General features: G+C 36.8%; 1 protein-coding gene across 2 annotated transcripts; it reads right to left on the reverse strand.

The window, feature by feature from the left end:
- Window positions 1-22,895: 22,895 nt before the first annotated feature.
- On the reverse strand, window positions 22,896-25,021 carry LOC120419320 (uncharacterized). 2 transcript variants are annotated; one of them, XM_039581991.1, is made up of 2 exons: window positions 24,889-25,021; window positions 22,896-24,837 (listed from the first exon to the last, which is right to left on the reverse strand). In XM_039581991.1, exon 2 carries the CDS (start codon window positions 24,815-24,817, stop codon window positions 22,955-22,957), a length of 1,863 nt encoding a protein of 620 aa, XP_039437925.1. In that variant the 5' UTR covers window positions 24,818-24,837; window positions 24,889-25,021; the 3' UTR covers window positions 22,896-22,954. The 2 variants fall into 2 exon arrangements, with proteins under 2 accessions (XP_039437925.1, XP_039437926.1); XM_039581992.1 differs by having other exon boundaries at window positions 24,893-24,982.
- Window positions 25,022-25,828: the final 807 nt, after the last annotated feature.

Raw genomic sequence — 25,828 nt, forward strand, 5'->3', positions numbered from 1 at the left:
TCTTACTATTGATACTTGATTTTTATAAAATAAATTATCTTTTACTGTCAATTGTTTTCAATCTTCACCCTTTTTTTCAAACAAGTGAGGTTTGAGCCCTTACTCAATTTATGGAATGGTTAAAGGATTAACACAAATATTACTATTGTATTTTTGGTAAACTTTTGAATAACATGCTTAGGTCCAAAACATTGTAACAAAACACCGCGACAGAAGAAATAGCAACAGATTAACACGATTTAACATCAGGGAAGATTTCAGGAGAAAACAATACACAGTAAATAACAATTAGTTTTTGAATTCAAACTAAAAATAAAACAGTTTTTGCTTTAATGAAAGTTGTTAGGCACACTTTCAATGGTTAGGCGCTTATACTTACATCAAACCCTACTTAATGTACCACCCCCGGCCGAGTTAAAATGCGTAACCGGAAAAGAAGGTGTGCATGCCTGGCACGAACACTCAAAGCGTGTTCTAGCGTGCTGCTCGTACTGACTCAGAGCAAGGGTGAGATGTAGGTGTAAGGGCAGTGCGTGTTCGTCGGGAACCTAGTGCATAAGATCGGTCAAGGCCCGTTCTTACACTGAAAATTGCGAATTGCGAATTGCGAAAAAGGTCAAGGTCAAACATTTGGTGTCTTTGGCAAAGTAGTAAAGTATGATTCGTTTCAGACAAAACGTGTACCTTACACGGAAAAAAAGTATTTTTTTTACACTTTGGCTATCTTTTTTATGTTTTTACAATTACTTTTTAATTTTTTTGCTTGTTTTTCACATTTTCTGCTATAGAATGGCACCATTATCATTTAAGTTGTAAAAACATGCGTAGAGGCATAGTCTGCAAATTACTGTATGCTCTATTTACTAGAAATATAGGAAATTTTAGTAAAAAACACAGCCAAAGTTAGGGGTCAACATTGACATTCTTAAAAACACTGACAAAGTCACATAAAACAAGTCAAACTTCCAACCCCAAAATACCCTAAAGTTTTAAGAGTTTTGCTTTCCAATGGTTTTATAAAGATCAAAAATTTGTTGAAAATGGATTTTGGCGACTTTTCAGATCGAACCCCGGCTAGAGGTGGGTTAGGTTGTAGAGGGTTAACTTTCACTGACAAAGATTTGCTTATTACAACTTTTTTTTAATAATAATATTTCAGTGTATGACGGACGTCACGTTTTTATCAAGCTAGGCCATTGCAAATATTTTTTGAAGTTTATGTCCCTTGACTCTGGCCAATGTCAGAAATCATCAAAATAGGGGAAGGTGGGGCAAGACGACCATATGGGGCAAGAGGAACAATCGCTCGTACGGCCGTAATTTTTACAATTTTGATTATTTCCAGTATGAGGAATTGTTGCTAGCAATGCAATTAGCTGATTCTACTACCACATAACCGCCAAAACGACGTAAACGCCACGGGGCATGAGATTTAATGAAGTTTTTTTTCAAAACCTTTGTTTTCTTATAATATTTGGAAAGTACAAAATAAGGCTTAGGGTTCGATTTAAGGCTCATTTTATCAAAATGCTATTTTTTCCTAGATCAGTAGTGTCCCTACCAATGACTTGCACCTATTATAAAGTATGATTTAACTTTTGGCTATTTTTGTTGAGAGCTTTTAAAAAACCTTGTCCAGGTGGGGCAAGTGTACCATATGGATTTTTATTATGGAAAAAATACGAATTGCTGCAACATCATATTTTATTGGGAAATAAATACATAAAAGTACTTAAAAACTGATAAACAATTGATAAAAAAAATTCCGTACAAAATATAGTGATATTATGAAAATTTCCTTTTTTTCATCTAAGTAATAATTTGTTTTTGTATAAACGATCAATTTTTTAGTAAAATATTATTAATTAATCTAAAAATTTAAGAAACGTTTCAAATACATTCTAATCTGATGTACCTATGTGATAACAGTTCAATTGTTAGCAAATTAACATGTTATTTCATGCATTGTTCCTCTTGCCCCAACGGGTTGTTCGTCTTGCCCCACTAGTTGAGAAGAACGTACGGAAAATCAATTTTTTTTAAAATCAATTTTTTACATTAAAAACAGGTTTTTTAAAAAACTTCTTCTATCAAAGTCTTAGTCAAGACCTGGAATAAGATGATTATAAAAAAATCCGACAGATTTTTAACGTTTTTGATGGGTTATAACGAGCATTTCCTTAGCTTGTTACACTTGCCCCACTTTCCCCTATGTGAGCATTGAGTTTTTTCTCGCAAGAACAATCCTTATTTTTGAAACCAGTGAAAACATGCAAAATATGATTATCAATTCAGAAAAATGCGCTTCAAATTGTTTCCAGTTGATCAGACTGCTATTTCTATTTCAAGTTTCAAGGAAAAAGATTTAAAGTTTTTTCAATAAGGTGGTTTCTTTTTGGATGTAATAGTTAATTTGAATTAAAACATAATTTTGTAAATTCTTAATATAGATATTGAGTTATATCCATTTATGGTTTGAACATTTAAAAAATATTTTCTTTTTTTGGACAATGTTAATTTGACCTAAGGTTGATGAAATATGTAAGAATTAAATTACGACATTTTATTCTAAGTTTTACTAAGTGCTACCCATTCGAACCTCAATTATCAATCGATGATATTTTGGAAACTATTAATCCCATTTTCATATAAAAAAGAAAATCATGTGAAATGTTCTCAACCAATAAAAAAAAATAAATCATTTAATCATGACTTACATTTCTGGTCTTTTTTTATTAGCTTCTATAAACTAATTAAGGTTTACTTTTATTAGGTCCTAAAAAGAAACTTTAACATTGCGTGTATCCTAGGGTGCCCAGAAAAAAATACCCAGTGTTCCACAAGTGAAAAACGGATTTATGGGTTATTTACAGCTTCTGTGCCAATTTTGAGCGAAGCTGGTTAAGAATAACCCAAGCCTGAGATTATGAGATATAAATGTTTTTCATACAAAACAGACTTTTTCAAATCGCTAATAACTTTTCAGGATCCAGTTTTCCAGCTTTGGTATGTTCGACAAAGTTGTAGAACATTAAATTCCCAATGAAAATCTCACTTTTGAGAATATTTGGATGGAAGTATCGCACTCTGCAGACTGAAACGTATGGAAATTGGGTTTGTCAATTTTTTTTTCAATTTTTCCCCTACAAATTTCACCTTCGAATACCAATTCTCCACCAACTCACACAGCAGTTGCCCCGACCCCTCTTCGATTTGCGTGAAACTTTGTCCTAAGGGATAACTTTTGTCCCTGATCACGAATCCGAGGTCCGTTTTTTGATATCTCGTGACGGAGGGGCGGTACGACCCCTTTCATTTTTGAACATGCGAAAAAAGAGGTGTTTTTCAATAATTTGTAGCCTGAAACGGTGATGAGATAAAAATTTGGTGTCATAGAGACTTTTATGTAAAATTAGACGCCCGATTTGATGGCGTACTCAGAATTCCGAAAAAGCACTAAAAAAGTTTAAAAAATTCTCCCATTTTCCGTTACTCGACTGTAAAATTTTTTGAAACATGTCATTTTATGGGAAATTTTATGTACTTTTCGAATCTACATTGACCCAGAAGGGTCATTTTTTCATTTAGAACAAAATTTTTCATTTTAAAATTTCGTGTTTTTTCTAACTTTGCAGGGTTATTTTTTAGAATGTAACAATGTTCTACAAAGTTGAAGAGCAGACAATTACAAAAATTTTGATATATAGACATAAGGGGTTTGCTTATAAACATCACGAGTTATCGCGATTTTACGAAAAAAAAGTTTTGAAAAAGTTGGTCGTCATCGATCATGGCCGTTCATGGTCACCCGCGACAGACCACGAAATTTTAAAATGAAAAATTTTGTTCTAAATGAAAAAATGACCCTTCTGGGTCAATGTGGATTCGAAAAGTACATTAAATTTCCCATAAAATGACATGTTCCAAATTTTTTTACAGTCGAGTAACGGAAAATGGGAGAATTTTTATAACTCTTTAGTGTTTTTTTCGATGAAAAATACGTTTTTCCGGAATTCTGAGTACGCCATCAAATCGGGCGTCTAATTTTACATAAAAGTCCCTTTGACACCAAATTTCTATCTCATCACCGTTTCAGACTGCAAATTATTGAAAAACACCTCTTTTTTCGCATGTTCATGAATGGAAGGGGTCGTACCGCCTCTCCGTCACGAGATATCAAAAAACGGACCTCGGATTCGTGATCAGGGACAAAAGTTACCACTTAGGACAAAGTTTCACGCAAATCGAAGAGGGGTCGGGGCAACTTTTCCCGATTTCGTGTGAGTTGGTAGAGAATTACCCCAAAAGGTAAATGTTGACCAATTTTGCTCATATTTGGTCCAGAATATGTAGTTTTTGGAGCGTGGCTTTAAAAAAAAAGGTGCAGGTGGTTATGTTACACATGACCAGTATGACAAAGAACTTTGCAAGATGATTGTTGAAATTTTCGATAAAAATGTCCGGTCCAAATTTCCCCATGATTCCCTTATAATTACATAAGACAACTCTTTTGTGAATAGTTTTAAGACATAATATCAACGTCCTATCGAACTAAGGGGACGGAAATTGCAAATGGAGCTGCAATAGAAATCAAGGTGAAATCAATCGACTTTCCCTCACCACTCGAAAGTTATCAAGATGCGGAAATGTTTTTGCAAGGCTGTTGCAAGCAATTGGCGGCAGCAAAGTAAATTTCAACAGCAAACATTAAAACTGCCCTTTCAAGGGCTCTAATTGAATTCGAAATAGTTATTCTATATTTCCAGAAACAGAATTTCGCCGCGGCACAATAAAAAGGCAATCGCAGTAATCGATTTATTACTTCCTGCGTAAAATAAGCGATTTATTTTAACTGCGTAACTTCAGATAATGGTCAGCTGCATGTGCAGTATCAAAAACCATAAAGTTTGATACCCATATTGCCCTAACTCTTATGGTTCGGCAAATGTCCCCTCATCGGAACATCCGTGGGGCCTCCGGCCACTCCGGATTGTAGCCAATACTTCCGAAATTTCAAATTTCATGTCCAGTATCAAAAACCATGAAGTTTGATACCCATATTGCCTCAACTCTTATGGTTCGGGAAATGTCCCCCCACCGGAACATCCCTGGGGTCTCCAGATTGTGGTCACTACTGCTGAAATGTCAAATTTTATGTCCAGTATCAAAAACCATAAAGTTTGATACCCATATTGCCCTAACTCTTATGGTTCGGCAAATGTCCCCTCATCGGAACATCCGCGGGGCCTCCGGCCGCTCCGGATTGTGGCCAATACTTCCGAAATTTCAAATTTCATGTCCAGTATCAAAAACCATAATGTTTGATACCCATATTGGGACTATCCATAAACCACGTGGACACTTTTTTTGGGAATCTCAACCCCCCCCCCCCCTTCGTGGACAATTGTCCATACAAAAAAAATCTTTTTTGTATGGAGCGTGGACAATCGCTTACCCCCCCCCCCCAAAGTGTCCACGTGGTTTATGGATGGTCCCTATTGCCCCAACTCTTTTGGTTCGGCAAATGTCCCCCTTCGGAGCATCCGCGGGGCCTCCGGCCACTCCGGATTGCGGTCACGACTGCCGAAATGTTAAATTTCATGTCCAGTATCAAAAACCATAAACTTTATCGCAACCACAACCAACTTGACCCAAAGGGAACTGGTTCTCGATCAACACGGAGACCCCTTCTTGATGCCGTTAACCGGAGCCTTCCGGGATCAACAGCTTGACCACATCGGTCCCTAACGTTCTTCCTTGATGGCCTGCAGCGACAATCCGTCCCGTTCCTGCGATGGCCCGAGCCATTTCGGCGACCTCTCCACGTCGTTGACCGGGGGAAATTTCTGCTGTCCCTTCTGATTCTGCAACTGCCACTCGATGTTGACTCCTCGGCTGTCAGAAAATTATGAGCTTGAGTGGAGATGATTTTAGATACATCAATCTCACGTCTCTCGGAGAGGATGATCGAGAAAGGTTTGTTCAACCAATCAGCGTGAAGGAAAAGGAGGGGAAGTCTGCGAAGAGGGGAAATCGCCACGTAACGATTTCGCTTCGCAAAAAATTGGGTTCCGATCTTTTTATTCATTCTCTTTACACATACTACACACCACCTAGAGCACCAAACAGTGCGTTGCAAGTGTATTTGTAGCAAGAAAGCGCCATCGACTGTGAATTTGCTCGTGTATGTGTGTGTGTGTGTGTGTGTGTGTGTGTGTGTGTGTGTGTGTAGTAAACCACACTAAAATTGTGTTCGCGGAACCACACTAATATCGAAATCGATTTTCCCCAAGATCGATCGGATGAGCAAACTCGTGAAGGGTAGTTGCACGGCAGAAACCAGGCGCACACAAATGAAGCTCCCCAGCCCGCGTTTGTGTGCATGCGTTGATAATTTGGTGCGATTTCCCTTCCGCACACACAAACACTCACTACCAGATTTTTAATGAATACTCTTTCGTGTGAATTGGCCCTGAAAAGGGCCATTTTAACGTCCTATGACGATGATAAAACCATGCGATGATGACACTCCAAGTTGCCGGCAATTTTCCCTCCCGCGCCTGCTCTGCCTCTCTTTCCAATTTTTCAATTCTCTCCTTCCTCTCGGCGGCTCTGCTGTGCTGCTGCTGCTTCTCGATCCTCCTCGTGCAAAGCTTCGGACTCGTTTGAGCTTCAACCGGCGGCACGGCGCTCTTTTATAACCTCGCTTGGCTGTGACGGCTCGACGCTTTCGAAGCAGTGGCAGAGAGCAAAATTTGCTAAGTGCTAGATACTTGAATCTGATTAATGTGTTCGGGAAAGGTTGCGCTCAACCAATCAGCGACCGAGATTTTCCCGGTCTGAATTTTTATTTTTCATCTTAACTTTTGAGTACTTTAACAAAGTTTTATCAACTTTGTGAGGTAGTCTACTTGCAATTTAAGACTTCCCCTTTCGTTTGGTGGATAAAGCATGCAGATTGCTTGAATTGGGTGGAAGATATAAGCGTTTAAACGATTACACAAATCGTTACACTTTCGCTTCGCGAAATTTTGGATTGACACCCGTAGACAGTGCCCTTAGGACAAAGTTCTTTGTCAAAACAATATTCTGGACACCCTAAGTGTATCCCCTTTACACCTTATGACAATGTCCATCAAAGTAAGCGGGATACACTCAATGTTTACATTTGTTTACAGGCCCTAATAAAAAAGAGTCTATATTTCAAAAGGGCTAAATAATTCCATTTAATACAGAAATATTTACATAATTTTATCAAAGTACGATTGCTCTTAAAAAATTTAGCGTTAATCAGCAAAGTATTTTCATCTGCCTAAAACAAGCCCCATCTCCTCGATTGAATCGTAACTCTCAGCTCATCTACCCCGAACAAACTCCTAGACTGCCTCAAACTCCGAAAATCGTCACGTCCCAAACCGTTCATAAATTTGTTATTTATTCTTCATGATTGGCTATAATTTTTCACTTTTGCACCGGAATGTCGATATGACCCCCATCACCCCAAACGGCACCAGCAGGGAGAGGAAAATTTGTGAAAAATCGAAATCACCTTCTCGTGTTCTTTGGCCCTCCGCATCACCCCCGGCTGGTGGAACAGGAGGTCCTCTCGTCCGATCGCGTGGGCGTTATATCCTCATAAAATGGTAAAATGGCTCAATATTTCATATTTATGTACTGCCATATTCTTCGTCTGCTGTAAAGGGTTCGAGGTAGGAATTGGATAGTTTCTTGTTTCTTGTGTGTGCTTTTTTTTGTCTTCGCATTTTCTACCGAAAAGCTCTTTTTCTGTAACCTTTGGAATCGTGAGAAGGGGAAAAAACTTTGTGCAAATGTTTGCTAGCGAATCCATTGCATTTTCTGGGGTGGAGGGAGGAACAGTAGAAGGAAGCAAGGAATCATAACTTCATCCTTTATTATGTATGGTTTCTACTTATTGCCATAATGGAAAGGTGAAACTACTTCTGTACTTGCTCGTGGTGTCTATTGTGGTTTGGTATGTTCTCGTGGAAAGCTGCTGAGCCGATTATGTGCAATTTAAAATTTTATATTTTGAAGCATTTCTCTTTAATATTTACATTCATGCAGTTTGCATTTTTCAAATTACCTAAATGGAAATCATTGAACTGCAACAAAACCACCAAACAACCCCTTTTTATCATTTCGTAATCAATATTTATTCACAGTTTGTGGTGTTTGATGGTCAAATTAAACCAACCATGTTCAGGTTTTATTTACAGAGAGAAAGAGCAATTATGGTACGGTGGTAGTGGCGCATATGAATGGCATTTTGTGGCATCAGGTCGTCATAATGAACATTGCATCCGTTGTCATTGATGAGTTGTGGTCTCTGGATTGCAGCTATACGATGCTACTAGGTGAATGGGAAATTGACACAATGTGGTCGATGTTTGAAGCTCAACACATTTAATTGTGGTATTTGTTTGCCAAATCAGGCGTCAACAGATTAGTAATGCTTCAATTCGTAGAATAATACATTTTTGATATCGTGTATGCTAGTTCTTATCTAAACAAAGCAACACCTTTGTCGTTCCTATATATTTGACGATTGTTGTGACTCGTGTATTGCAAAAATCAGAATTTAAAAAAAAATGTGATGAGTGAGTGTATCCGGTTTTTTTTTTATTTTCGAAAAATCCTTACATACAAGCAGTGCATAAGCCACAACAATCGTCCAAGGGGTCAATCTTATGCAAAATTAGCTGAGCTTTCCAAAAAAAATACTTTCAAAAGCACACATTGAGTTTTTTGGGATAAAAATTCGAAAAACTGGTCAAAAATGGTCAAAATCATAACTCTTTCAAAAAACTTTTTTGTAAAATTCTGATAAGGCCGATGCAAATATTTTTAAAAGTTTTTGTCCCTCGGCTCTAGCCGGAGTCGAGGGGGGGGCAAAGAATAAAAAAATATAAATATTAAAGTAACATGCCATTGTTTCAACATTTGCATGGAAAAAGTGTTTTAAAATGTATTTTACACTAGTTCAGTTGTTTTGCAATAAAAGTTTTCAAAAATGTAAAATTTGACGAAAACAAAAATTTTAGCGAAAAAAAAACTTTAGCGATAGTAGACATCGAAAATTTTCAAAAATTCAAAAGATTTTTAAATCAACCCAAACTTGCAAAAAATTATTCTAAACGCAGGGGAATTCATTTTAAATTGATTTTAACTAAAAAAAAACGAAATAGAATTTGTACCAGCCTAACTCGTGAAGAATACATGCAAACCCCTTATGTCTATATATCATTTTTTTTTGTTTTTGTCTGCTCTACAACTTTGTAGAACATTGTTACACTCTAAAATGTAACCCTGCAAAGTTAGAAAAAACACGTAATTTTAAAATAAAATTTTTTGTTCTATATGAAAAAATGACCCTTCTGAGTTATTTCAGATTCGAAAAGCACATTACATTTCCCATAAAATGACATGTCTCACGATTTTTGACAGTTGAGAAACGGGCTGCCATTTCCCGTTTAAAACTATTTTTTTACTTTTTTTGATGAAAAATACGTTTTTTCGGAATTTTGAGTACGCCATCAAATCGGGCGTCTAATTTCACACAAAAGTCCCTTTGACACCAATTTTTTATCTTTTCACGGTTGCGAGCTACAAATCACTGAAAAACGTGTCTTAGTATAAAACCAGTAAAATGAAAGAGGTCGTAACGGTGGGGCGGTACGAAAAAATATCGATATCGAAAAAATGGACTCGGATTCGTGATCAGGGACCAAAATTAACCCTTAGAGCAAAAATTCACAAAAATCAACTTTTTCCGATTTCGTGTGAGATGGTTATTTCAAATTTTATTACTAAAGTTTCAAGAAATTTTTGTTTATTGTTTTTTGTTTTTTGTTTTTTGTTTTTTGTTTTTTGTTTTTTGTTTTTTGTTTTTTGTTTTTTGTTTTTTGTTTTTTGTTTTTTGTTTTTTGTTTTTTGTTTTTTGTTTTTTGTTTTTTGTTTTTTGTTTTTTGTTTTTTGTTTTTTGTTTTTTGTTTTTTGTTTTTTGTTTTTTGTTTTTTGTTTTTTGTTTTTTGTTTTTTGTTTTTTGTTTTTTTTTTTTTGTTTTTTGTTTTTTGTTTTTTGTTTTTTGTTTTTTGTTTTTTGTTTTTTGTTTTTTGTTTTTTGTTTTTTGTTTTTTGTTTTTTGTTTTTTGTTTTTTGTTTTTTGTTTTTTGTTTTTTGTTTTTTGTTTTTTGTTTTTTGTTTTTTGTTTTTTGTTTTTTGTTTTTTGTTTTTTGTTTTTTGTTTTTTGTTTTTTGTTTTTTGTTTTTTGTTTTTTGTTTTTTGTTTTTTGTTTTTTGTTTTTTGTTTTTTGTTTTTTGTTTTTTGTTTTTTGTTTTTTGTTTTTTGTTTTTTGTTTTTTGTTTTTTGTTTTTTGTTTTTTGTTTTTTGTTTTTTGTTTTTTGTTTTTTGTTTTTTGTTTTTTGTTTTTTGTTTTTTGTTTTTTGTTTTTTGTTTTTTGTTTTTTGTTTTTTGTTTTTTGTTTTTTGTTTTTTGTTTTTTGTTTTTTGTTTTTTGTTTTTTGTTTTTTGTTTTTTGTTTTTTTGTTTTTTGTTTTTTGTTTTTTGTTTTTTTGTTTTTTGCTTGATTTATATTTTATGACGCGTGAAATTATCAGGTCTCTTCCCTTTCAAGCTATAAACAAGTTACATATCTAGGGCCAACTAATCTTAATTCATACATCGCAAATCACTTTTATTTTCATTGTCTTCAAATGAATAATTTCCCAGCAAAAAAACAGGAAAAACTTCCCCAAAAAACAACGCAATTCCCTTCAGCCATTATCATTCATTTGCGTGTTGAACCCAAATCACTCAGCTCGAATGATCACCGACCAGTCGAAAAAGGTGAGCCACTTCGCATGAAAATCTCATCCAGGGAGATGGGAAAAACCTCAAAACAAAAACCACCGGGAAAAACCCTCCCTCAAACCATCCATCGTGTGGCGCAACGAAGAGATGAATTATGTGATTCGAAAAATTTATGCTTCTCGCCCTTCCGGGGTCGCGGAAACGAAGAATGTTGTGCGGTAAAGGATACACGTGCCCCTGAACGCACACACGTGGATGTGGTTGGTGAGTTTGGGAATCCTTTCTTTTTTTTCCGAAAATTTCCTCGTTATGGGATGAAATGGGGAAAAAATGGTTGGGAAAAATAGGTGGCATAAAAAAGATTTTCCTTGATTATTCCTCCTCATTCGCGAAGGTTTTTCCTCGGAATTTTTCCCGGCACTAAAGAGGAAGCCAAAAGCTGGAATTATCTGGCTGATGATTTTCTTTTTCCCATTCCTAGTTTCAAGACAAAAAAAAGAACCGCCGAAAAAAACCTAAATTGCCAGCATAAATCGTTTCGACTGCCAACTCGATGATGGTGAGTTCCATCCTTTTTTTCCACCACCCCCACCACTTGTGAAGGAAGTGGAATTGTTAAAATATATTTCCCGATTTAGTTCGTTTTTTTTCTTCGTCGACGACTCCCAGCTTTTCACTTGAATGGCTCTTTGAGGGAGGATCTGCTGCTGCTGCTTAATGTCACGACGATGGAAGGTGATATTTTATATCCTTTTTTAATGAAAAAATCTTCTCGAATTCGTTTGAGCTTTTTTCTTACCTTCTATTTCGCGTTTAGTTTTATGCAGTGTGGAAAGTAGAGAGCATTATCCTTCATTGGAGCGGTGGTGAAAAAATGGTCTCCTGTCAGGGTGAAGTTTTCGGGGTGGGACCGAAAGGTGGAATATAAATTACGAATAAAACTCGATTGAGTGGTGTGGAATCGATAGCGACTTACCACACCCACGCCTTGGTGGAGTGTGATAAATGGTTGAATTTTTATCTCAAACTATTTCCATATCATGAAGCTTGAATAAAAGTTCTGCCTGAATAGTATTTAAATATTAATTGAACTTCTGTATTTTTTGTCGCAAATTTGATTACTAAACAAAAATCATTTTCGAAATAAGATACATTTCACCATGTTTTATTCAATTTTTAGCTTGTAGCTTTTTTATTTTATTTTAGCTTCAGTAAGGAGAATAATTCCAACGAAAAATTGATGAATGCATTTATTGGACCTTTAAAAAACGCAACATTTTTTCAAACACATTTGTGTGAATTTCAATGAAACTAGAAGAAACTCAACGGAAACTAATTGCTTTGACGTTGATTTGCCTTCCTCGCCTAACTGAGGAAACACTATAAAATCACTCGAGAAAAGATCTTCTTAATTTTACATCCTAGGTCTAGGACCTAGATCCACCTTCACGTATTCATTCACATTTTTGAAACATACACAGAAAAAATAATAATTTTGGTAGCCTGAATATTTGCTTGGTTGAATATAACCTTTTTTTTTTGAGTAATTTTAACCTAATGTGTAAAAATATGACCCGATGAAAATTCATAAGAAACTGGTGAAAATTTACCAGTTTCTGATGTAATATTAAACATTTTTTGCCTTTCCTTAATAAAGAAAGGTATTTTAACACAAATAAAATGTGTATTACCCTAAATTATTCCAATTTCTATAACACCTGCACTGTCCAGAAATTTAAATGCTTCATAATCCTCAAAATTATGACATTTCTGTTTACGAAAATGGTTAAACATTTCAGTAGGAATACATCAGAACCATTTAATGTGTCAAAGAATGCAAGAGCAATTCCAGCTCAAATCAGGATTTTTTTCTGGTACTTTTGTACCCGACCCTCCCCGATTTTAATGAACTTTGTAGACATGTTATCCTTGGCCTATATAAGCCATTTTTGTGTATATGGAGCCAATAGTACTCGAAAATAACATTTGAGAAGGGCGTAAGGTATTCACATATTTTTGTATTTTGTAATTTAAAACTTACTGCAGAGCAGTTTTCTAGGATTTCGGTCATTCGATTTTTTTTGTATTTTTTAATCCGACTGAAACTTTTTTGGTGCCTTCGGTATGCCCAAAGAAGCCATTTTGCATCGTTAGTTTGTCCATATAATTTTCCATACAAATTTGGCAGCTGTCCATACAAAAATGATGTATGAAAATTCAAAAATCTGTATCTTTTGAAGGAATTTTTTGATCGATTTGGTGTCTTCGGCAAAGTTGTAGCACAGACAAACAGACGTGACTCTCCATACAAATTATTTTTGAAATCCATCGTCCTTCATCAAATCTCCAAATCACGGCGACGTCAGCGCTGCCTGGTGAGCTTATGCCGAAGCGCAGCCCAAACACACCAATACAAACCCATTACTGTCATGTGTCATGTCAGTGTATGCGTGAGACAATCAAATCAAGCCTTAACGATTGTAAACATTAACAGCTGATTCCGAATAATGTTGTTGTTGCTGATCTTCAGTAACAAAATCCAAATAAATAAACCAAGACCGACGGCCGAAAATGACGGTGGGTCGGTTCCGTTTCCAATGGCAGAACCTCATGAGGCAAATCATGTGGCAGCACCTGCAGCGATGCAAGACAAACACAATGACAGAAACCACACCAATGGTCCTCCACGTTGCTTGCATGTTCCGTATAAGATTCCTCCTGCACCGAAAACATGAACCATTACACCTGACACCATCATCAACAAGATATCCCGGTTACGAAAACACCAGTAGTGGCCGCCGGAATAGGAAAATCCAATTCAAAACTAACAGAATTGATCCCCACGATGGGCTTTTGGAAACATCTGCAGGGAGCGTGTCCACGGCGCAATTATGTTGCCAGCCAACAAAACCAAATGGGCCGAATGAGACGAAAAAAATCGCGAAGAGTGGCGCTCACGATCGACGCAACATCGTCAAAATGCCAAAAGGACGACCAGCAGCAGCAGTCCGCGAAGGATAAGCAGGTTGCTCCGAAGGAGATGACTCCACCACAGGATCCGACTTTCTCCACAGTAGAGCAGGCCTATCTGGTTAATAGTGGGGTAAAGGGTATGCCCTCGCTAGTCAGACGCTCATCTGACTCTGGCCGAAACTTCCCCAAATTTGACCCGCAAAGTCTGGATAGTGGATTACCGTTGGATTTGGATTTTTTGTTTTCATTTGCTGCCTCACACGTGCTCACGCTCAACCTAATCTAATCTAATCTAATCAGACCCTAGCGCAGCCAATCTTTCGAAGGGATCCTGGAGAGTGCCTTAGGTTAGATGACGCCTAGCGCTCTTCTTGTCATTTATTAACATTTGCAGTGCGCCATTGCATTAGAATGCATTGAAACATCACAAGCGTTAAAGCGGCCAGGCCTACTGCGTAAAGCCGTATCGCAGAGATGATTCGTAATTGGGTTGAGTTTGAGCACGGAGTGTTCGAACAACAACACAATTCTGAATCGACAGGGGAGGAAGAAGCGTGGGGACACACCACCATACGCTCCGAGATTTTGGTTGTATTCGTTGGGAGCACCATGCTAAGAAGGTTTGGTACTCCGGGACCCTCTGGGATGGGACATTGTATTTCCACGAATGCCCTGGACACTATTTGCCGTGGTTATAGCGCCACAACTCGCTCACACGTGCTCACGCTCAACCTAAAAACAAAAAAAAACACGCATCACACACACTGAGAAAAGACGGGCGAGCTGTCACGACAGCAACGCCATCAGTGCCGGGTGAGTGGATGCCGAAACAAAATTGCATTTGAAATAGCCGTTTTTGAAGGACGATGGTTCGGCACTCGAGTGTCCCGTCTGTTTGTCTGTGGTTGTAGGTATGGATACGGACTACACTGGAAAAAATGATACACGGTAAAAAAAAACTTGGTGATTTTTTATTTAACTTTTTATCACTAAAACTTGATTTGCAAAAAAAACACCATTTTTAATTTTTTTTATTTTTTGATATGTTTTAGAGGACCAAATGCCAAATTTTTAGAAATTTCCAGGTTGTGCAAAAAATCATTGACCGAGTTATGAATTTTTTAATCAATACTGATTTTTTCAAATAATCGAAATATCGGTCGCAAATTTTTTTCAACTTCATTTTTCAATGTAAAATCGAATTTGCAATCAAAAAGTACTTTAGAGATATTTTGATAAAGTGCACCGTTTTTAAGTTAAATCCATATTTAGGTGACTTTTTTGAAAATATTCGCAGTTTTTCATTTTTTAAAAATAGTGCCCATGTTTGCCCACTTTTAAAAAAAATATTTTAGAAAAGCTGAGGAAATTCTCTATATTTTTCTTCTTCGGACTTTGCTGATACGACCTTTAGTTGCTGAGATATTGCAATGCAAAGGTTTAAAAACAGGAAAATTGATGTTTTCTAAGTCTCACCCAAACAGCCCACCATTTTTTAATGTCTATATCTCAGCAACTAATGATCCGATTTTCAATGTTAATATATGAAATATTTGTGAAATTTTCCGATCTTTTCGAAAACAATATTCTCAAAAAATTTAAACCAAGACTATCATTTTAAAAGGGCGTTATATTGAATGTTTGGCCCTTTTGAAATGTTAGTCTTGATTTGAAATTTTTGTTTTCGAAAAGATCGGAAAATTTCACAAATGTTTCATATATTAACATTGCAAATCGGACCATTAGTTGCTGAGATATCGACATTAAAAAATGGTGTGGTGTTTAGGTGAGACTTAGAAAACATCAATTTTCCTGTTTTTAAACCTTTGCATTGCAATATCTCAGCAACTAAAGGTCGTATCAGCAAAGTTCGAAGAAGCAAAATATAGAGAATTTTCTCAGCTTTTCAAAAATATTTTTTTTTAAAGTGTGCAAACATGTGCACTAATTTTAAAAATTGAAAAAATGCGACCTTTTTCAAAAAAGTCACCTAAAAATGGCTATAACTTGAAAACGGTGCACTTTATCAACATTTTACTGAAGTACTTATTGATTGCAAATTTGATTTTACATCTAAAAATGAAGTTGAAAAATTTTGCGACCAATATTTCTATTTTTTTTAAATCAGTGTTGATTAAAAAAATCATAACTCGGTCAAAGATTTTTTGCACAACCTGGAAATTTCTGAAAAGTTGGCATTTTATGTCCTCTAAAACATATCAAAAAATAAAAAAAATAAAAATAGTATTTTTTTGCAAATCAAGTTTTAGTGATAAAAAGTTAAAAAAAAATCACCAATATTTTTTACCGTGTATCCTTTTTTTCCAGTGTAGTCCATACCCATACCTTTGCCGAAGACACCAAATCGATCAAAAAATTCCTTCAATAGATACAGATTTTTTAATTTTCATACATCATTTTTGTATGGCCAGCTGCCAAATTTGTATGGAAAATTATATGGACAAACTAATGGCTTCTTTGGGCATATCGAAGGCACCAAAAAAGTTTCAGTCGGGTTAAAAAATACAAAAATTAAAATTAAAGAAAAAAGACCGATTTCGTAGAGAATTACTCTGTATCTCGAAGCCGTTGCGTCGTATCAAAAAGTGGTCAAAGACAAACTTATGGAAATTGGACGGGCTTTCTGAAAAAATACACTGTAACAAAAATACACGCCACATCTATGATTTTTTTTGATTTTTAAGTCTAAAACTTAAATTTAAAGGTGATGTCACTTTTTTTTCGTTCAAAATTTTTGAGGAAATAGCTTAAAATGTTACCAAAAGACTGACAAAAAATGCAGGATGGTGTGTCGCTCCTAAAAAACAAAAAAATTATTTACTAAAACTGTTTTTTTTTTTTTTTTGAAAAGTGGTCTAAACGTCAAAATTTTTGTAAACCGGTAGTGGGAATCGATTCTCCAGACAATTTCACATAAAAGTCTCCATATTGACCATTGTCCTATGTCCAATCTTTAAATAAAATTTGTACCAGCCTTACTAAAATTTAAGGAATTTATTCAAACAATCAAATTATAATTTGCCGCTAAAATAAGTATCAGTGTTTTTTGCCGGGAACCGTGATGTAGGGGTAAGCGTGGACTGTGAAAAAACCAAACTGGAAACATTGAAAATTTTGCTAAACAAAAATTAACAAAATAATAAAAATAAATCATAACCTTTCTACTACAGATGAATAAATACAGTTTATACCCAATGGAAAGTTGCTTCATTATCACAATGACTTTTCCACGTCCAAAATGAAATGTAATAATCAGCAGTCAGACTATTTGCCAAATCGAATGCAATCATCATTTCCCCACAAACGCCCACAAATTTGAAGGAGGAAAAAAAAACTGGATTAGAACCACACCCGTTGCACCCACCTCTGCATCCGGAAAGAACGAGTAGTGTTGCCTAATTGTAGCTCATTTCCGGGTGTGCCAATATCGTGGCTGCAATCACGGCGCTCAACACTCGCCCCGCAAATTAGTTTAAATTAAGCCTGTTTTGTGGTGCGCAAATCATTTCACCACTCTCTAATGATATTACACCATGGCAATTTCCGGCAAATTGCAACTGGGATGTGGGCAAGCTGATTGCTCGATTTTCAATCGTTTTGTGGTGCAATTTCAAATTGGCAGTGTGAAGACAGCTTTTCCGGGAGCCGAAGTGGATGATGACGGCAAATTTCAATTGAGTTATGGGGAAAATTTCACACCAGAACGAGCCGATTTGTGATGAAGAATGCAAATTTCACAGACACTTTTCCGTGAGATTCAAAGAATGAGGTCCGACTTTTCCGGCACACTAATTCAAGCATCAATTATGGCCTACACGCACACACTTCATGGACAAACCGAAGGAGAGTCTTTCTTTAGCTTCGGACTTTGAATTTGCTCGGTTCGATTGGCCTTATCGTTTATCATTGTCGGAAGTTGGGCCACAATCAGGCCTCAGACATTGAGACCGGGGAGACCATTGCAATGTGTTTGGTTGGGATTGGATTCGGATTGGATGAAGAGTTGATTGTTGCTGACAGGTTTCAGAGGTTGAATTGTTCGTTCTTCATGGGTGGATGCTCCAATCGATATCGAGAGCAAAATTATGATGTCTGGGTTTGTTTTGGCTTTCTGATGCGTAATCGTCAAGGCAGGCTTGCCACACGTACAGATATTTTTGGCACATACCAAACACTCAATCAAGTATAACTTTAAAGAAAAACATTTTTATCAAAAACTAAACAAGTAAAAAGATGCAAAAAATGTTTATCTTTTTAGTGCAGTTTACAAAAACTACTCAAGTGTATTTTAACTGTAAAAATAATTCGTTTGAGTGTTTGGTCTGTGCCAAAAATATCTGTACTTGTGGCAACGCTGCGTCAAGGCACAAAACCCGAAAATAGCGAATAGCGAAAGGGACCCGAGATATTCAAGATGGCGTCCAATATGGCGGATAAATGGAAAAACCACCATAAAAAGATCAATCAACAGGTCAAATTTAACTAATTTGGGGTCGCTGAGCTCGAATATGAACCCAAGAATACTCCAAAGTACTCAGGCAGTGTGCAATCTACATAAACATTTCCAATGTTCTTACTTCGCCATTTTATCCGCCATCTTGGATTACACATTCCCTGAGTACTTTGAAGTACTCTAGGAGTCATATTTGAGTTTAGCAACCCCAAATTAATTAAATTTGACCTGTTGATTGCCTGTTACATTTCTGTATAAACATTTCCAATATTCAAGCACCGCCATTTTGGCCGCCATCTTGGATTGCACATTCCCTGAGTACTTAAGAGATTTTTTCGGGTAATTTTCGAGTTCAGCGATCCCAAATTAGTTAAATTTTACCTGTTGATTGCCTGTTACATTTCTGTAAACAAATTTCCATTCCTCTACCACCGCTATATTGCAAGCCATGTTGGATTGCACACTGCCTGAGTACTTTGGAATATGCTAGGGTTCATATTCGAGCTCAGCGATCTAAAATTACTTAAATTTGACCTGTTGATTGATCGCCATATTGGACGCCATCTTGAATATCTCGGGTCCCTTTGAGAATCGGGAAAATCAACAGGCAGATTGGGATTCAGGAGGGTAAATTTAGTCTAGATCCATCAAAATCTGGCCTGTTACACGATTTGCTTATCGCATCGCTATTTTCGGGTTTTGTGTCTTGACGAGCCATCAGATTTCCAACGAGCCCAAAATATTGAAAATCTGGCAATTTGCGCTCAAAAGTTCTGAGCACTTATCTGTACGCTTTTTGAGGCTCAAATATTTTGGTGAAAATATTTTGAAAAACAAATCATTAAAATGTATGGGGTAAAACTTCTTTTTGGATATTGCCAGAGGTTCTTGTTGGAAATTCAATGCCTTATAACTTTGTTCAAAGATGCAAAACGATCTGAGTTGATCCCCATTTTAGGTGATTTTTTTTAGCAAAAAGGATTTACTTTTTAGTTACCTCTATAAATTTTAAAGTATACATGCCGATTTATTTTCATCGCATTGCTAATTACTTATAACTTGGCATATTCCACTCATTCCACACATTCCAGTAAGTCAATGCTCATAACATTATTTGAAATCAGGGTGGACACCAGAATTAGATTTTCAAATCCCCGGTTTTCCCAGGAGGAAAAGAATTATTTACCGGAATTTTTGTACATCAAATTACAACGTTTTTTAATCTGACCTGTGTAAAAAAAAACTTGAAATTTTCCATCTCCATGTCCTTAATTTTTTCCTAACTCAGAATCAATAAAACTTTTTTAAGAGAATTATGTAAGACCAATTCCAGCTCAAATCAGGATTTTTTCTGGTACTTTTGTACCCGACCCTCTCCGATTTCAATGAAACTTTGTAGACATGTTATCCTAGGCCTATATAAGCCATTTTTGTGTATATGGAGTCAATTGTACTCGAAAATAACATTTAAGAAGGGCGTAAGGTATTTAAATATTTTTATATTTGGGAATTTAAAAATAACTGTATCTCGAAGCCGTTGCATTGTATCAAAAAGTGGTCAAAGACAAACTTATAGGAAATTGGATGGGCTTTCTGAAAAAAATACACTGAAACAAAAATACACGCCATATCTACGAGATTTTTTGATTTTTAAGTCTAAAACTTAAATTTAAAGGTGATGTCACGATTTTTTTCGTTCAAAATTTTTGAGGAAATAGCCTAAAATGTTACCAAAAGACTGACGAAAAATGCAGGATGGTATGTCTCTCCTAAAAAAATACAAAAATCATTTACTAAAACTGTTTTTTTGAAAAGTGGTCTAAACATCAAAATTTTCAAAAACCGATAGTGGGAATCGATTTTCCAGACAATTTTACATAAAAGTCTCCATATTGACCATTGTCCTATGTCCAATCCTTGGGAAGATACAGCGGTTTTAAAAATAAAAATGTTGAAAAACGGGTTTTTTGTGGTTTTTGGCAATTTCTATATGACAGACGTGACAGACTTGGTTTTTCAGTCTCGTAAATATTTTTACCGGAAAGCTCGTCCAATTTCCCATAACTTTGCCTTTGACAGCTTTTTGATTTATAACGTTTTTGTATTTACGTAAGCAAATTTACTATCCTGGTTTCTACCACACTGAAAAAAATATTTTATTTTCAGTTATTAGCAATGTAATTAAGCTTATATCTGTAAGCCCTTACATCCAATTGAAATGTTGTCAAAGGCAAACTTATGGGAAATTGGACGAGCTTTCCGGTAAAAATATTTACGAGACTGAAAAACCAAGTCTGTCATATAGAAATTGCCAAAAACCACAAAAAAAAACCCGTTTTTTCAACATTTTTAAAACCGCTGTATCTTCCCAAGGATTGGACATAGGACAATGGTCAATATGGAGACTTTTATGTAAAATTGTCTGGAAAATCGATTCCCACTACCGGCTTTTGAAAATTTTGATGCTTACACCACTTTTCAAAAAAACAGTTTTTGTAAAAGATTTTTGTATTTTTTTAGGAGAGACATACCATCCTGCATTTTTCGTCAGACTTTTGGTAACATTTTAGGCTATTTCCTTAAAAATTTTGAACGAAAAAAATCGTGACATCACCTTTTAGACTTAAAAATCAAGTTTTAGACTTAAAAATCAAAATCAATCAGTTTTAGACTTAAAAATCAAAAAATCTCGTAGATATGGCGTGTATTTTTGTTTCAGTGTATTTTTTCAGAAAGCCCGTCTAATTTCCTACAAGTTTGTCTTTGACCACTTTTTGATACGACGCAACGGTATCTCAACAGTAATTTTTAAGTTACAGAATACAATAATATTTGAATACCTTACGCCCTTCTCAAATGTTATTTTCGAGTACTATTGGCTCCATATACACAAAAATGGCTTATATAGGCCTAGGATAACATGTCTACAAAGTTTCATTGGAATCGGAGAGGGTCGGGTACAAAAGTACCAGAAAAAATCCTGATTTGAGCTGGAATTGCTCGTAAATGTTCATGTAAAACGTATCCGGTTGGAACCTGATTCGGCGCCCAAATGTCTTGACCATGTAATGTATCTATGCAGGATGATGTATTAGAATGATGTCTTGAAGTTTTGCATCATTTCTGGAATTGTTCTGAGAAATTGTTTTTGTTCTATTTCCAACGGAATCTCCGGTAAAAGTGGACCATATTTGTCCCCTATCTGACAGTTAAAAATATAGACAAATCTGGATCTTTTGCAACCAGAAGCATCCAAATTGGTCAATTCTACCAAAAGTTAAGAGATTTTTAAGAAAAAAAAATAGGGGTCAAATGACTACCCGAGCGTTTGAGTCTTAATATTTGACTCAAACAGTCCAGACTCGATTATCCGAAGATTTGTATGAGACTTCGGATATTCGAATTACGAGCAAATTCGAATTCTGCGACTCCATTTTAGTCAAATTTGAATGGTTGATTGCCTATAAAATTGAAAAATGCATTTTTCTTATAATTCATCCCCGCCATTTTGGCCGCCATCTAGGATTTAAAAATTGTAATTCATCTTGGAGTAGTTTAGGAGTCATACTTTAGCTCAACAATCAAAAATAAGACAGCGAAAAAACATTTTTTTCGTGATTTGATTATCCGAAGTGAAATTTTGCCAAGACCTTCGGAGAATCGAGTCTGGACTGTATTCATATTTGGCTCAGAGGCTCAAAATTACTCACATAGCAATATTTAATTTGAAGAGCAAGGTTTGGAACTAAAGTCTCATATTTTGAGCACCCTACTGTGGATACAAAAATGCAATAAAAATATTCAAAACTTGTTAATTACCTTGGTAACCATTTTTTTCTGATCGATTTTGTAGTTAAGGCAACATTTTAGGTGCTAAAAATTACATTTGAGCTATATTTTAGGTAAATTTAGGATGGTAAAAAATAATTTAAAAGTGTTGCAGTTTGTTAAAACCAATCGTAATTTGCCAGATAAGAAATACAGTCAAACATTTTTTTTACTTCATTTTGAGATGAAGAATTTAACATGAAAACCAACAAAAATTCCAATTTTCTTTTCATGTGATTTTATAGAAGTGTCTTTTTTCGCCTGTAGAAGTCATTTTCAAGCTTGAACAACTCTGAAAACAAAAAAAATAACTACCATGATCAAATATAATATATATTCTTGAATAATTATAAACTGGAAAAAAGAAGATACTTTTACTTATATTTGATTTTTTGACAATGAAATCAAAATTGATAACACATTGTGATAGGTAAGTCGTATTTTACTGTACCAAATATTTCAGACATTTTAAGAATAAACATAAATTACTCAAAGAAAAAACGATGATTTAATTCGGGTTTTAATTGTGTTTATTGAATTCAAAAAAGGTTTAGAAATTCAAAAATCAAATGTCCGCGTATTATTTTATCTGGCAACTTTTTAGAAAAAACAATCTCACCAAAGCGAAAAATATAATGACCACATGCAGAGAAAAATCTATTATTCAGGAGAAGTTTGTCAAATTTTAACCTTAACTATTATGGCTTCTTTAATCATTCTTTTGAATCTGTTTTAATTCTTACAAAAAAAAATGATTTCTTCCAATATTTACTACTAAAAGACAAATCGACATCATTTTGCACTTAAACTTACGCTTTATTACACTTATAATTACAATTCAAATCGTTCCCTCAACCCTGCCCCAATCCTCCCCCCAAATGGGTCGGCTCCACCTTAATGACCGTCTCCAGCGGTGCCGCCTTGCAGAAGCTCTTCTGATGCCGGTACAAATCCGCCATCGAAACAAAGAAAATCATACAATCCTTGCACTGAAGCGGCACCGGCGAAAAATGCCCCCGAACAACGTTCGGCTTCTCCTTCGGCGGCGGTGGCGGCGCCGCCGGCTTCTTCTTCACAACGGCAACGGGTTTTTTAGTTTTGTTCGCTCCGTTACAACCCTTGCGCTGGTGGTTAACCAGCAGGTGATCAAACTTGAACTGGCGCTGGCAGGCTCCGCACTCGTGCTGAAAGCGGTTTTGCTCGTTGTGAACGGTCCGGATGTGGTGGTTGAGTCGGATTATGGTTTGGAAGGCCCTCGTACATTTCGGACAGTGATGGTTGTCCGGGATTGGGTGCTTTTCGGTTGCGGACTTTCCCAACAGAACCGGACAGTGCAGCTTGAGGTGGCGGGGCTTGTTTCTGACGCACATTTCCCGGCTGCAGTGAGGACATCGGAAGATAAGTTCGGTTTTTGGGATTTTGGGCTGTAAATAGCGATCAACGCCGGCCGGTTCGATTTCGGTTGGTTCCGTTTCGATCGCCGTGGTCTCAACTTCGGTTATTTGAAATTGATTCTCGATTGGGGCGAGTTGGGTTGAATCTTCTTCCACAGCATCTTTGTTGGGATCGTCATCGTCACACGTGCCCAGCGCGTTGAAATAGCTCAGAATGCACGTTCCCGTTTCAAAGTGCTTAATCATGTCCTTTCTTAAGAACGTCGCAAATCCACATCCGTCACAGACTTGATAAAGTTTTAGCGTTTTGTTGCAATAAATGTTGACCAGCTCGCCGAACTTGGCCATGTGATAGGCTCTGCGTTCGCTCAGCGCAATGTACTCTTCGTGCGATATCCGAAAAATGAAATGATCGTCACTGTTTTCAACCTGCTGCTCAAGCCGGGACTGCAGATTCGAAATCAGTCCACCCGAGTCGTCGTCCTTTGGCCACATAGAAATCTCATTCAAGGCATCGCCCTGGCCAGTTGAGCAACTCGGTGCCGGACCTGCCTCGGGCTCACTCGCCTGAACCTGCACCTCCACCTCTTGCTGTGGCTCCACTACCGCCTCCAATTGCCCAGCCTCCGTAAGCTTATCGATTCCCGAGTGGCCCTTGGTCTGCTGGTGACGTCTCATATTAAAATTAAAATTCGTCGCATAACTACACTCCCGACAGTGCATAACATTTACCGGAAGTTCACAGGTTCCAAGCGCGTAATAATGCGATTTGCACACCCCACTGCCCCTCAAATGATCCCGCATTTCCTTCCCGGAAATCGCCTTAAAGCCACACTCGAGACACACCCGGTACACCTGCAGATTCTTGCAGCACCAACGCCGCACCTGCTGGCACAACTCGGACAGGTAAGCGTCCTTGTGCTTGAACAGCCCGTCGTACTCTTCATCCGTTATCTGAAACAGAAAATCGTCCTGACAGGCCTGCGTCAGCTGTTCCAGCTCCGACTCCAACCGGTTGAACATCTCCTCCCGAGTTTCCAAAACTTTTTTCACCGATGCCATCACCGCGGAATCTTCAATGTTGTCCTCTTCGACCACCTCGTAAAGCCCAGCTTCGATAACCTGTTCCTCCCCCTCACCCTGCTGAATAACTTCAGGATTTACAGCCCCCTCAGCCTCCTCCGACTCGCCATCCGAATCTTCCTCCAGATCAATCACCTCCGGTGTGAGCTTCGGTTCCGGTACCGGTTTGCGAACGCTTTTCTTTTCTGTTGGGTCACTGTTTATGAACGACAGGAAACTGCCCTGAAACTCCGCCATCGTTAGTTTCCGCTGCGGACCTGCAATGTGCTCCGATAAAATAATGCCTCTTGCTTGTGAAATTAACTTACCAACGAAGATTGTATTAACTTTTGCACATAAATGCTAAAATATTTGAAAATTTTCAAAGAATCGACAACAAATTTTCTCTTGTTTACGTTTAGCTGTCACTTTGTGACATTAGAATTTTCTGTTGAAATCGTGCAGAATCCATCTCCGATTGTTGAGTTCGAACAAAGATCCTAATTTAAAAAGATAGACAACTTCCAAAATCTGGGAACAACGCTCGATCATCAAAACCGCAGAGCCATCTGGGGGGCTGACGTCTAGGTTGTCGAGCTTTTCAATGCCCGTACACGCACACACAGAAACAAAATATGCGCACACGCACACAGTCAAACAGAGCAGTGTTGTTGTTTTTTCGTTCATCTCATTCACACTGCTTTGATCAAGTTTTTTAAAAGAGCGAGGAAAATGGTTTGGAATGCCATCATTATCAATTTAAGTTCAGATCAGATTGAACACCTGGTGGGTTAGGACCCAGCGGAAAAAATCATATTCGAAACTTTTTGATTGATTACATTTGTTTGGAATACGGTCATCCCACATATTAGGAACACCCACAAGCAAGCATTGGGCGATCTGTAAACTGTTCGGAATAACTATGTGGGATGGCTGTACTTGTTTTTTTTTTAATAAAGGAGAATGGGCGGATTTGGTCCAAGGATGTACACGAACGGGAGAAACTTTATTCGAAAGATCTCGCCGAGACATGAAAAAAAGTCTTCTGGACGAACTCTTTAAACCCCGGGGTTTACCATAGAAACAAGTCGAAACTTAAAGATTTTGAAAACGGATCTTACCAAAACTGCTTCAGTTAGTATGGAAGGCTACAGTGCATTGTTGTAACAACTTATGAGATGTTCTGGGTCATCCAAGAACTCTTTGGAGTTAAGACCGGTGGGTCTACCGCCGTAACAAGCAAGAGGTCAGTGATTTTTTACCACTGAT

This window comes from Culex pipiens, chromosome 2 (assembly GCF_016801865.2).
Source record: "Culex pipiens pallens isolate TS chromosome 2, TS_CPP_V2, whole genome shotgun sequence".
In the NCBI taxonomy this organism is placed as follows: Eukaryota; Metazoa; Arthropoda; class Insecta; order Diptera; family Culicidae; genus Culex; species Culex pipiens.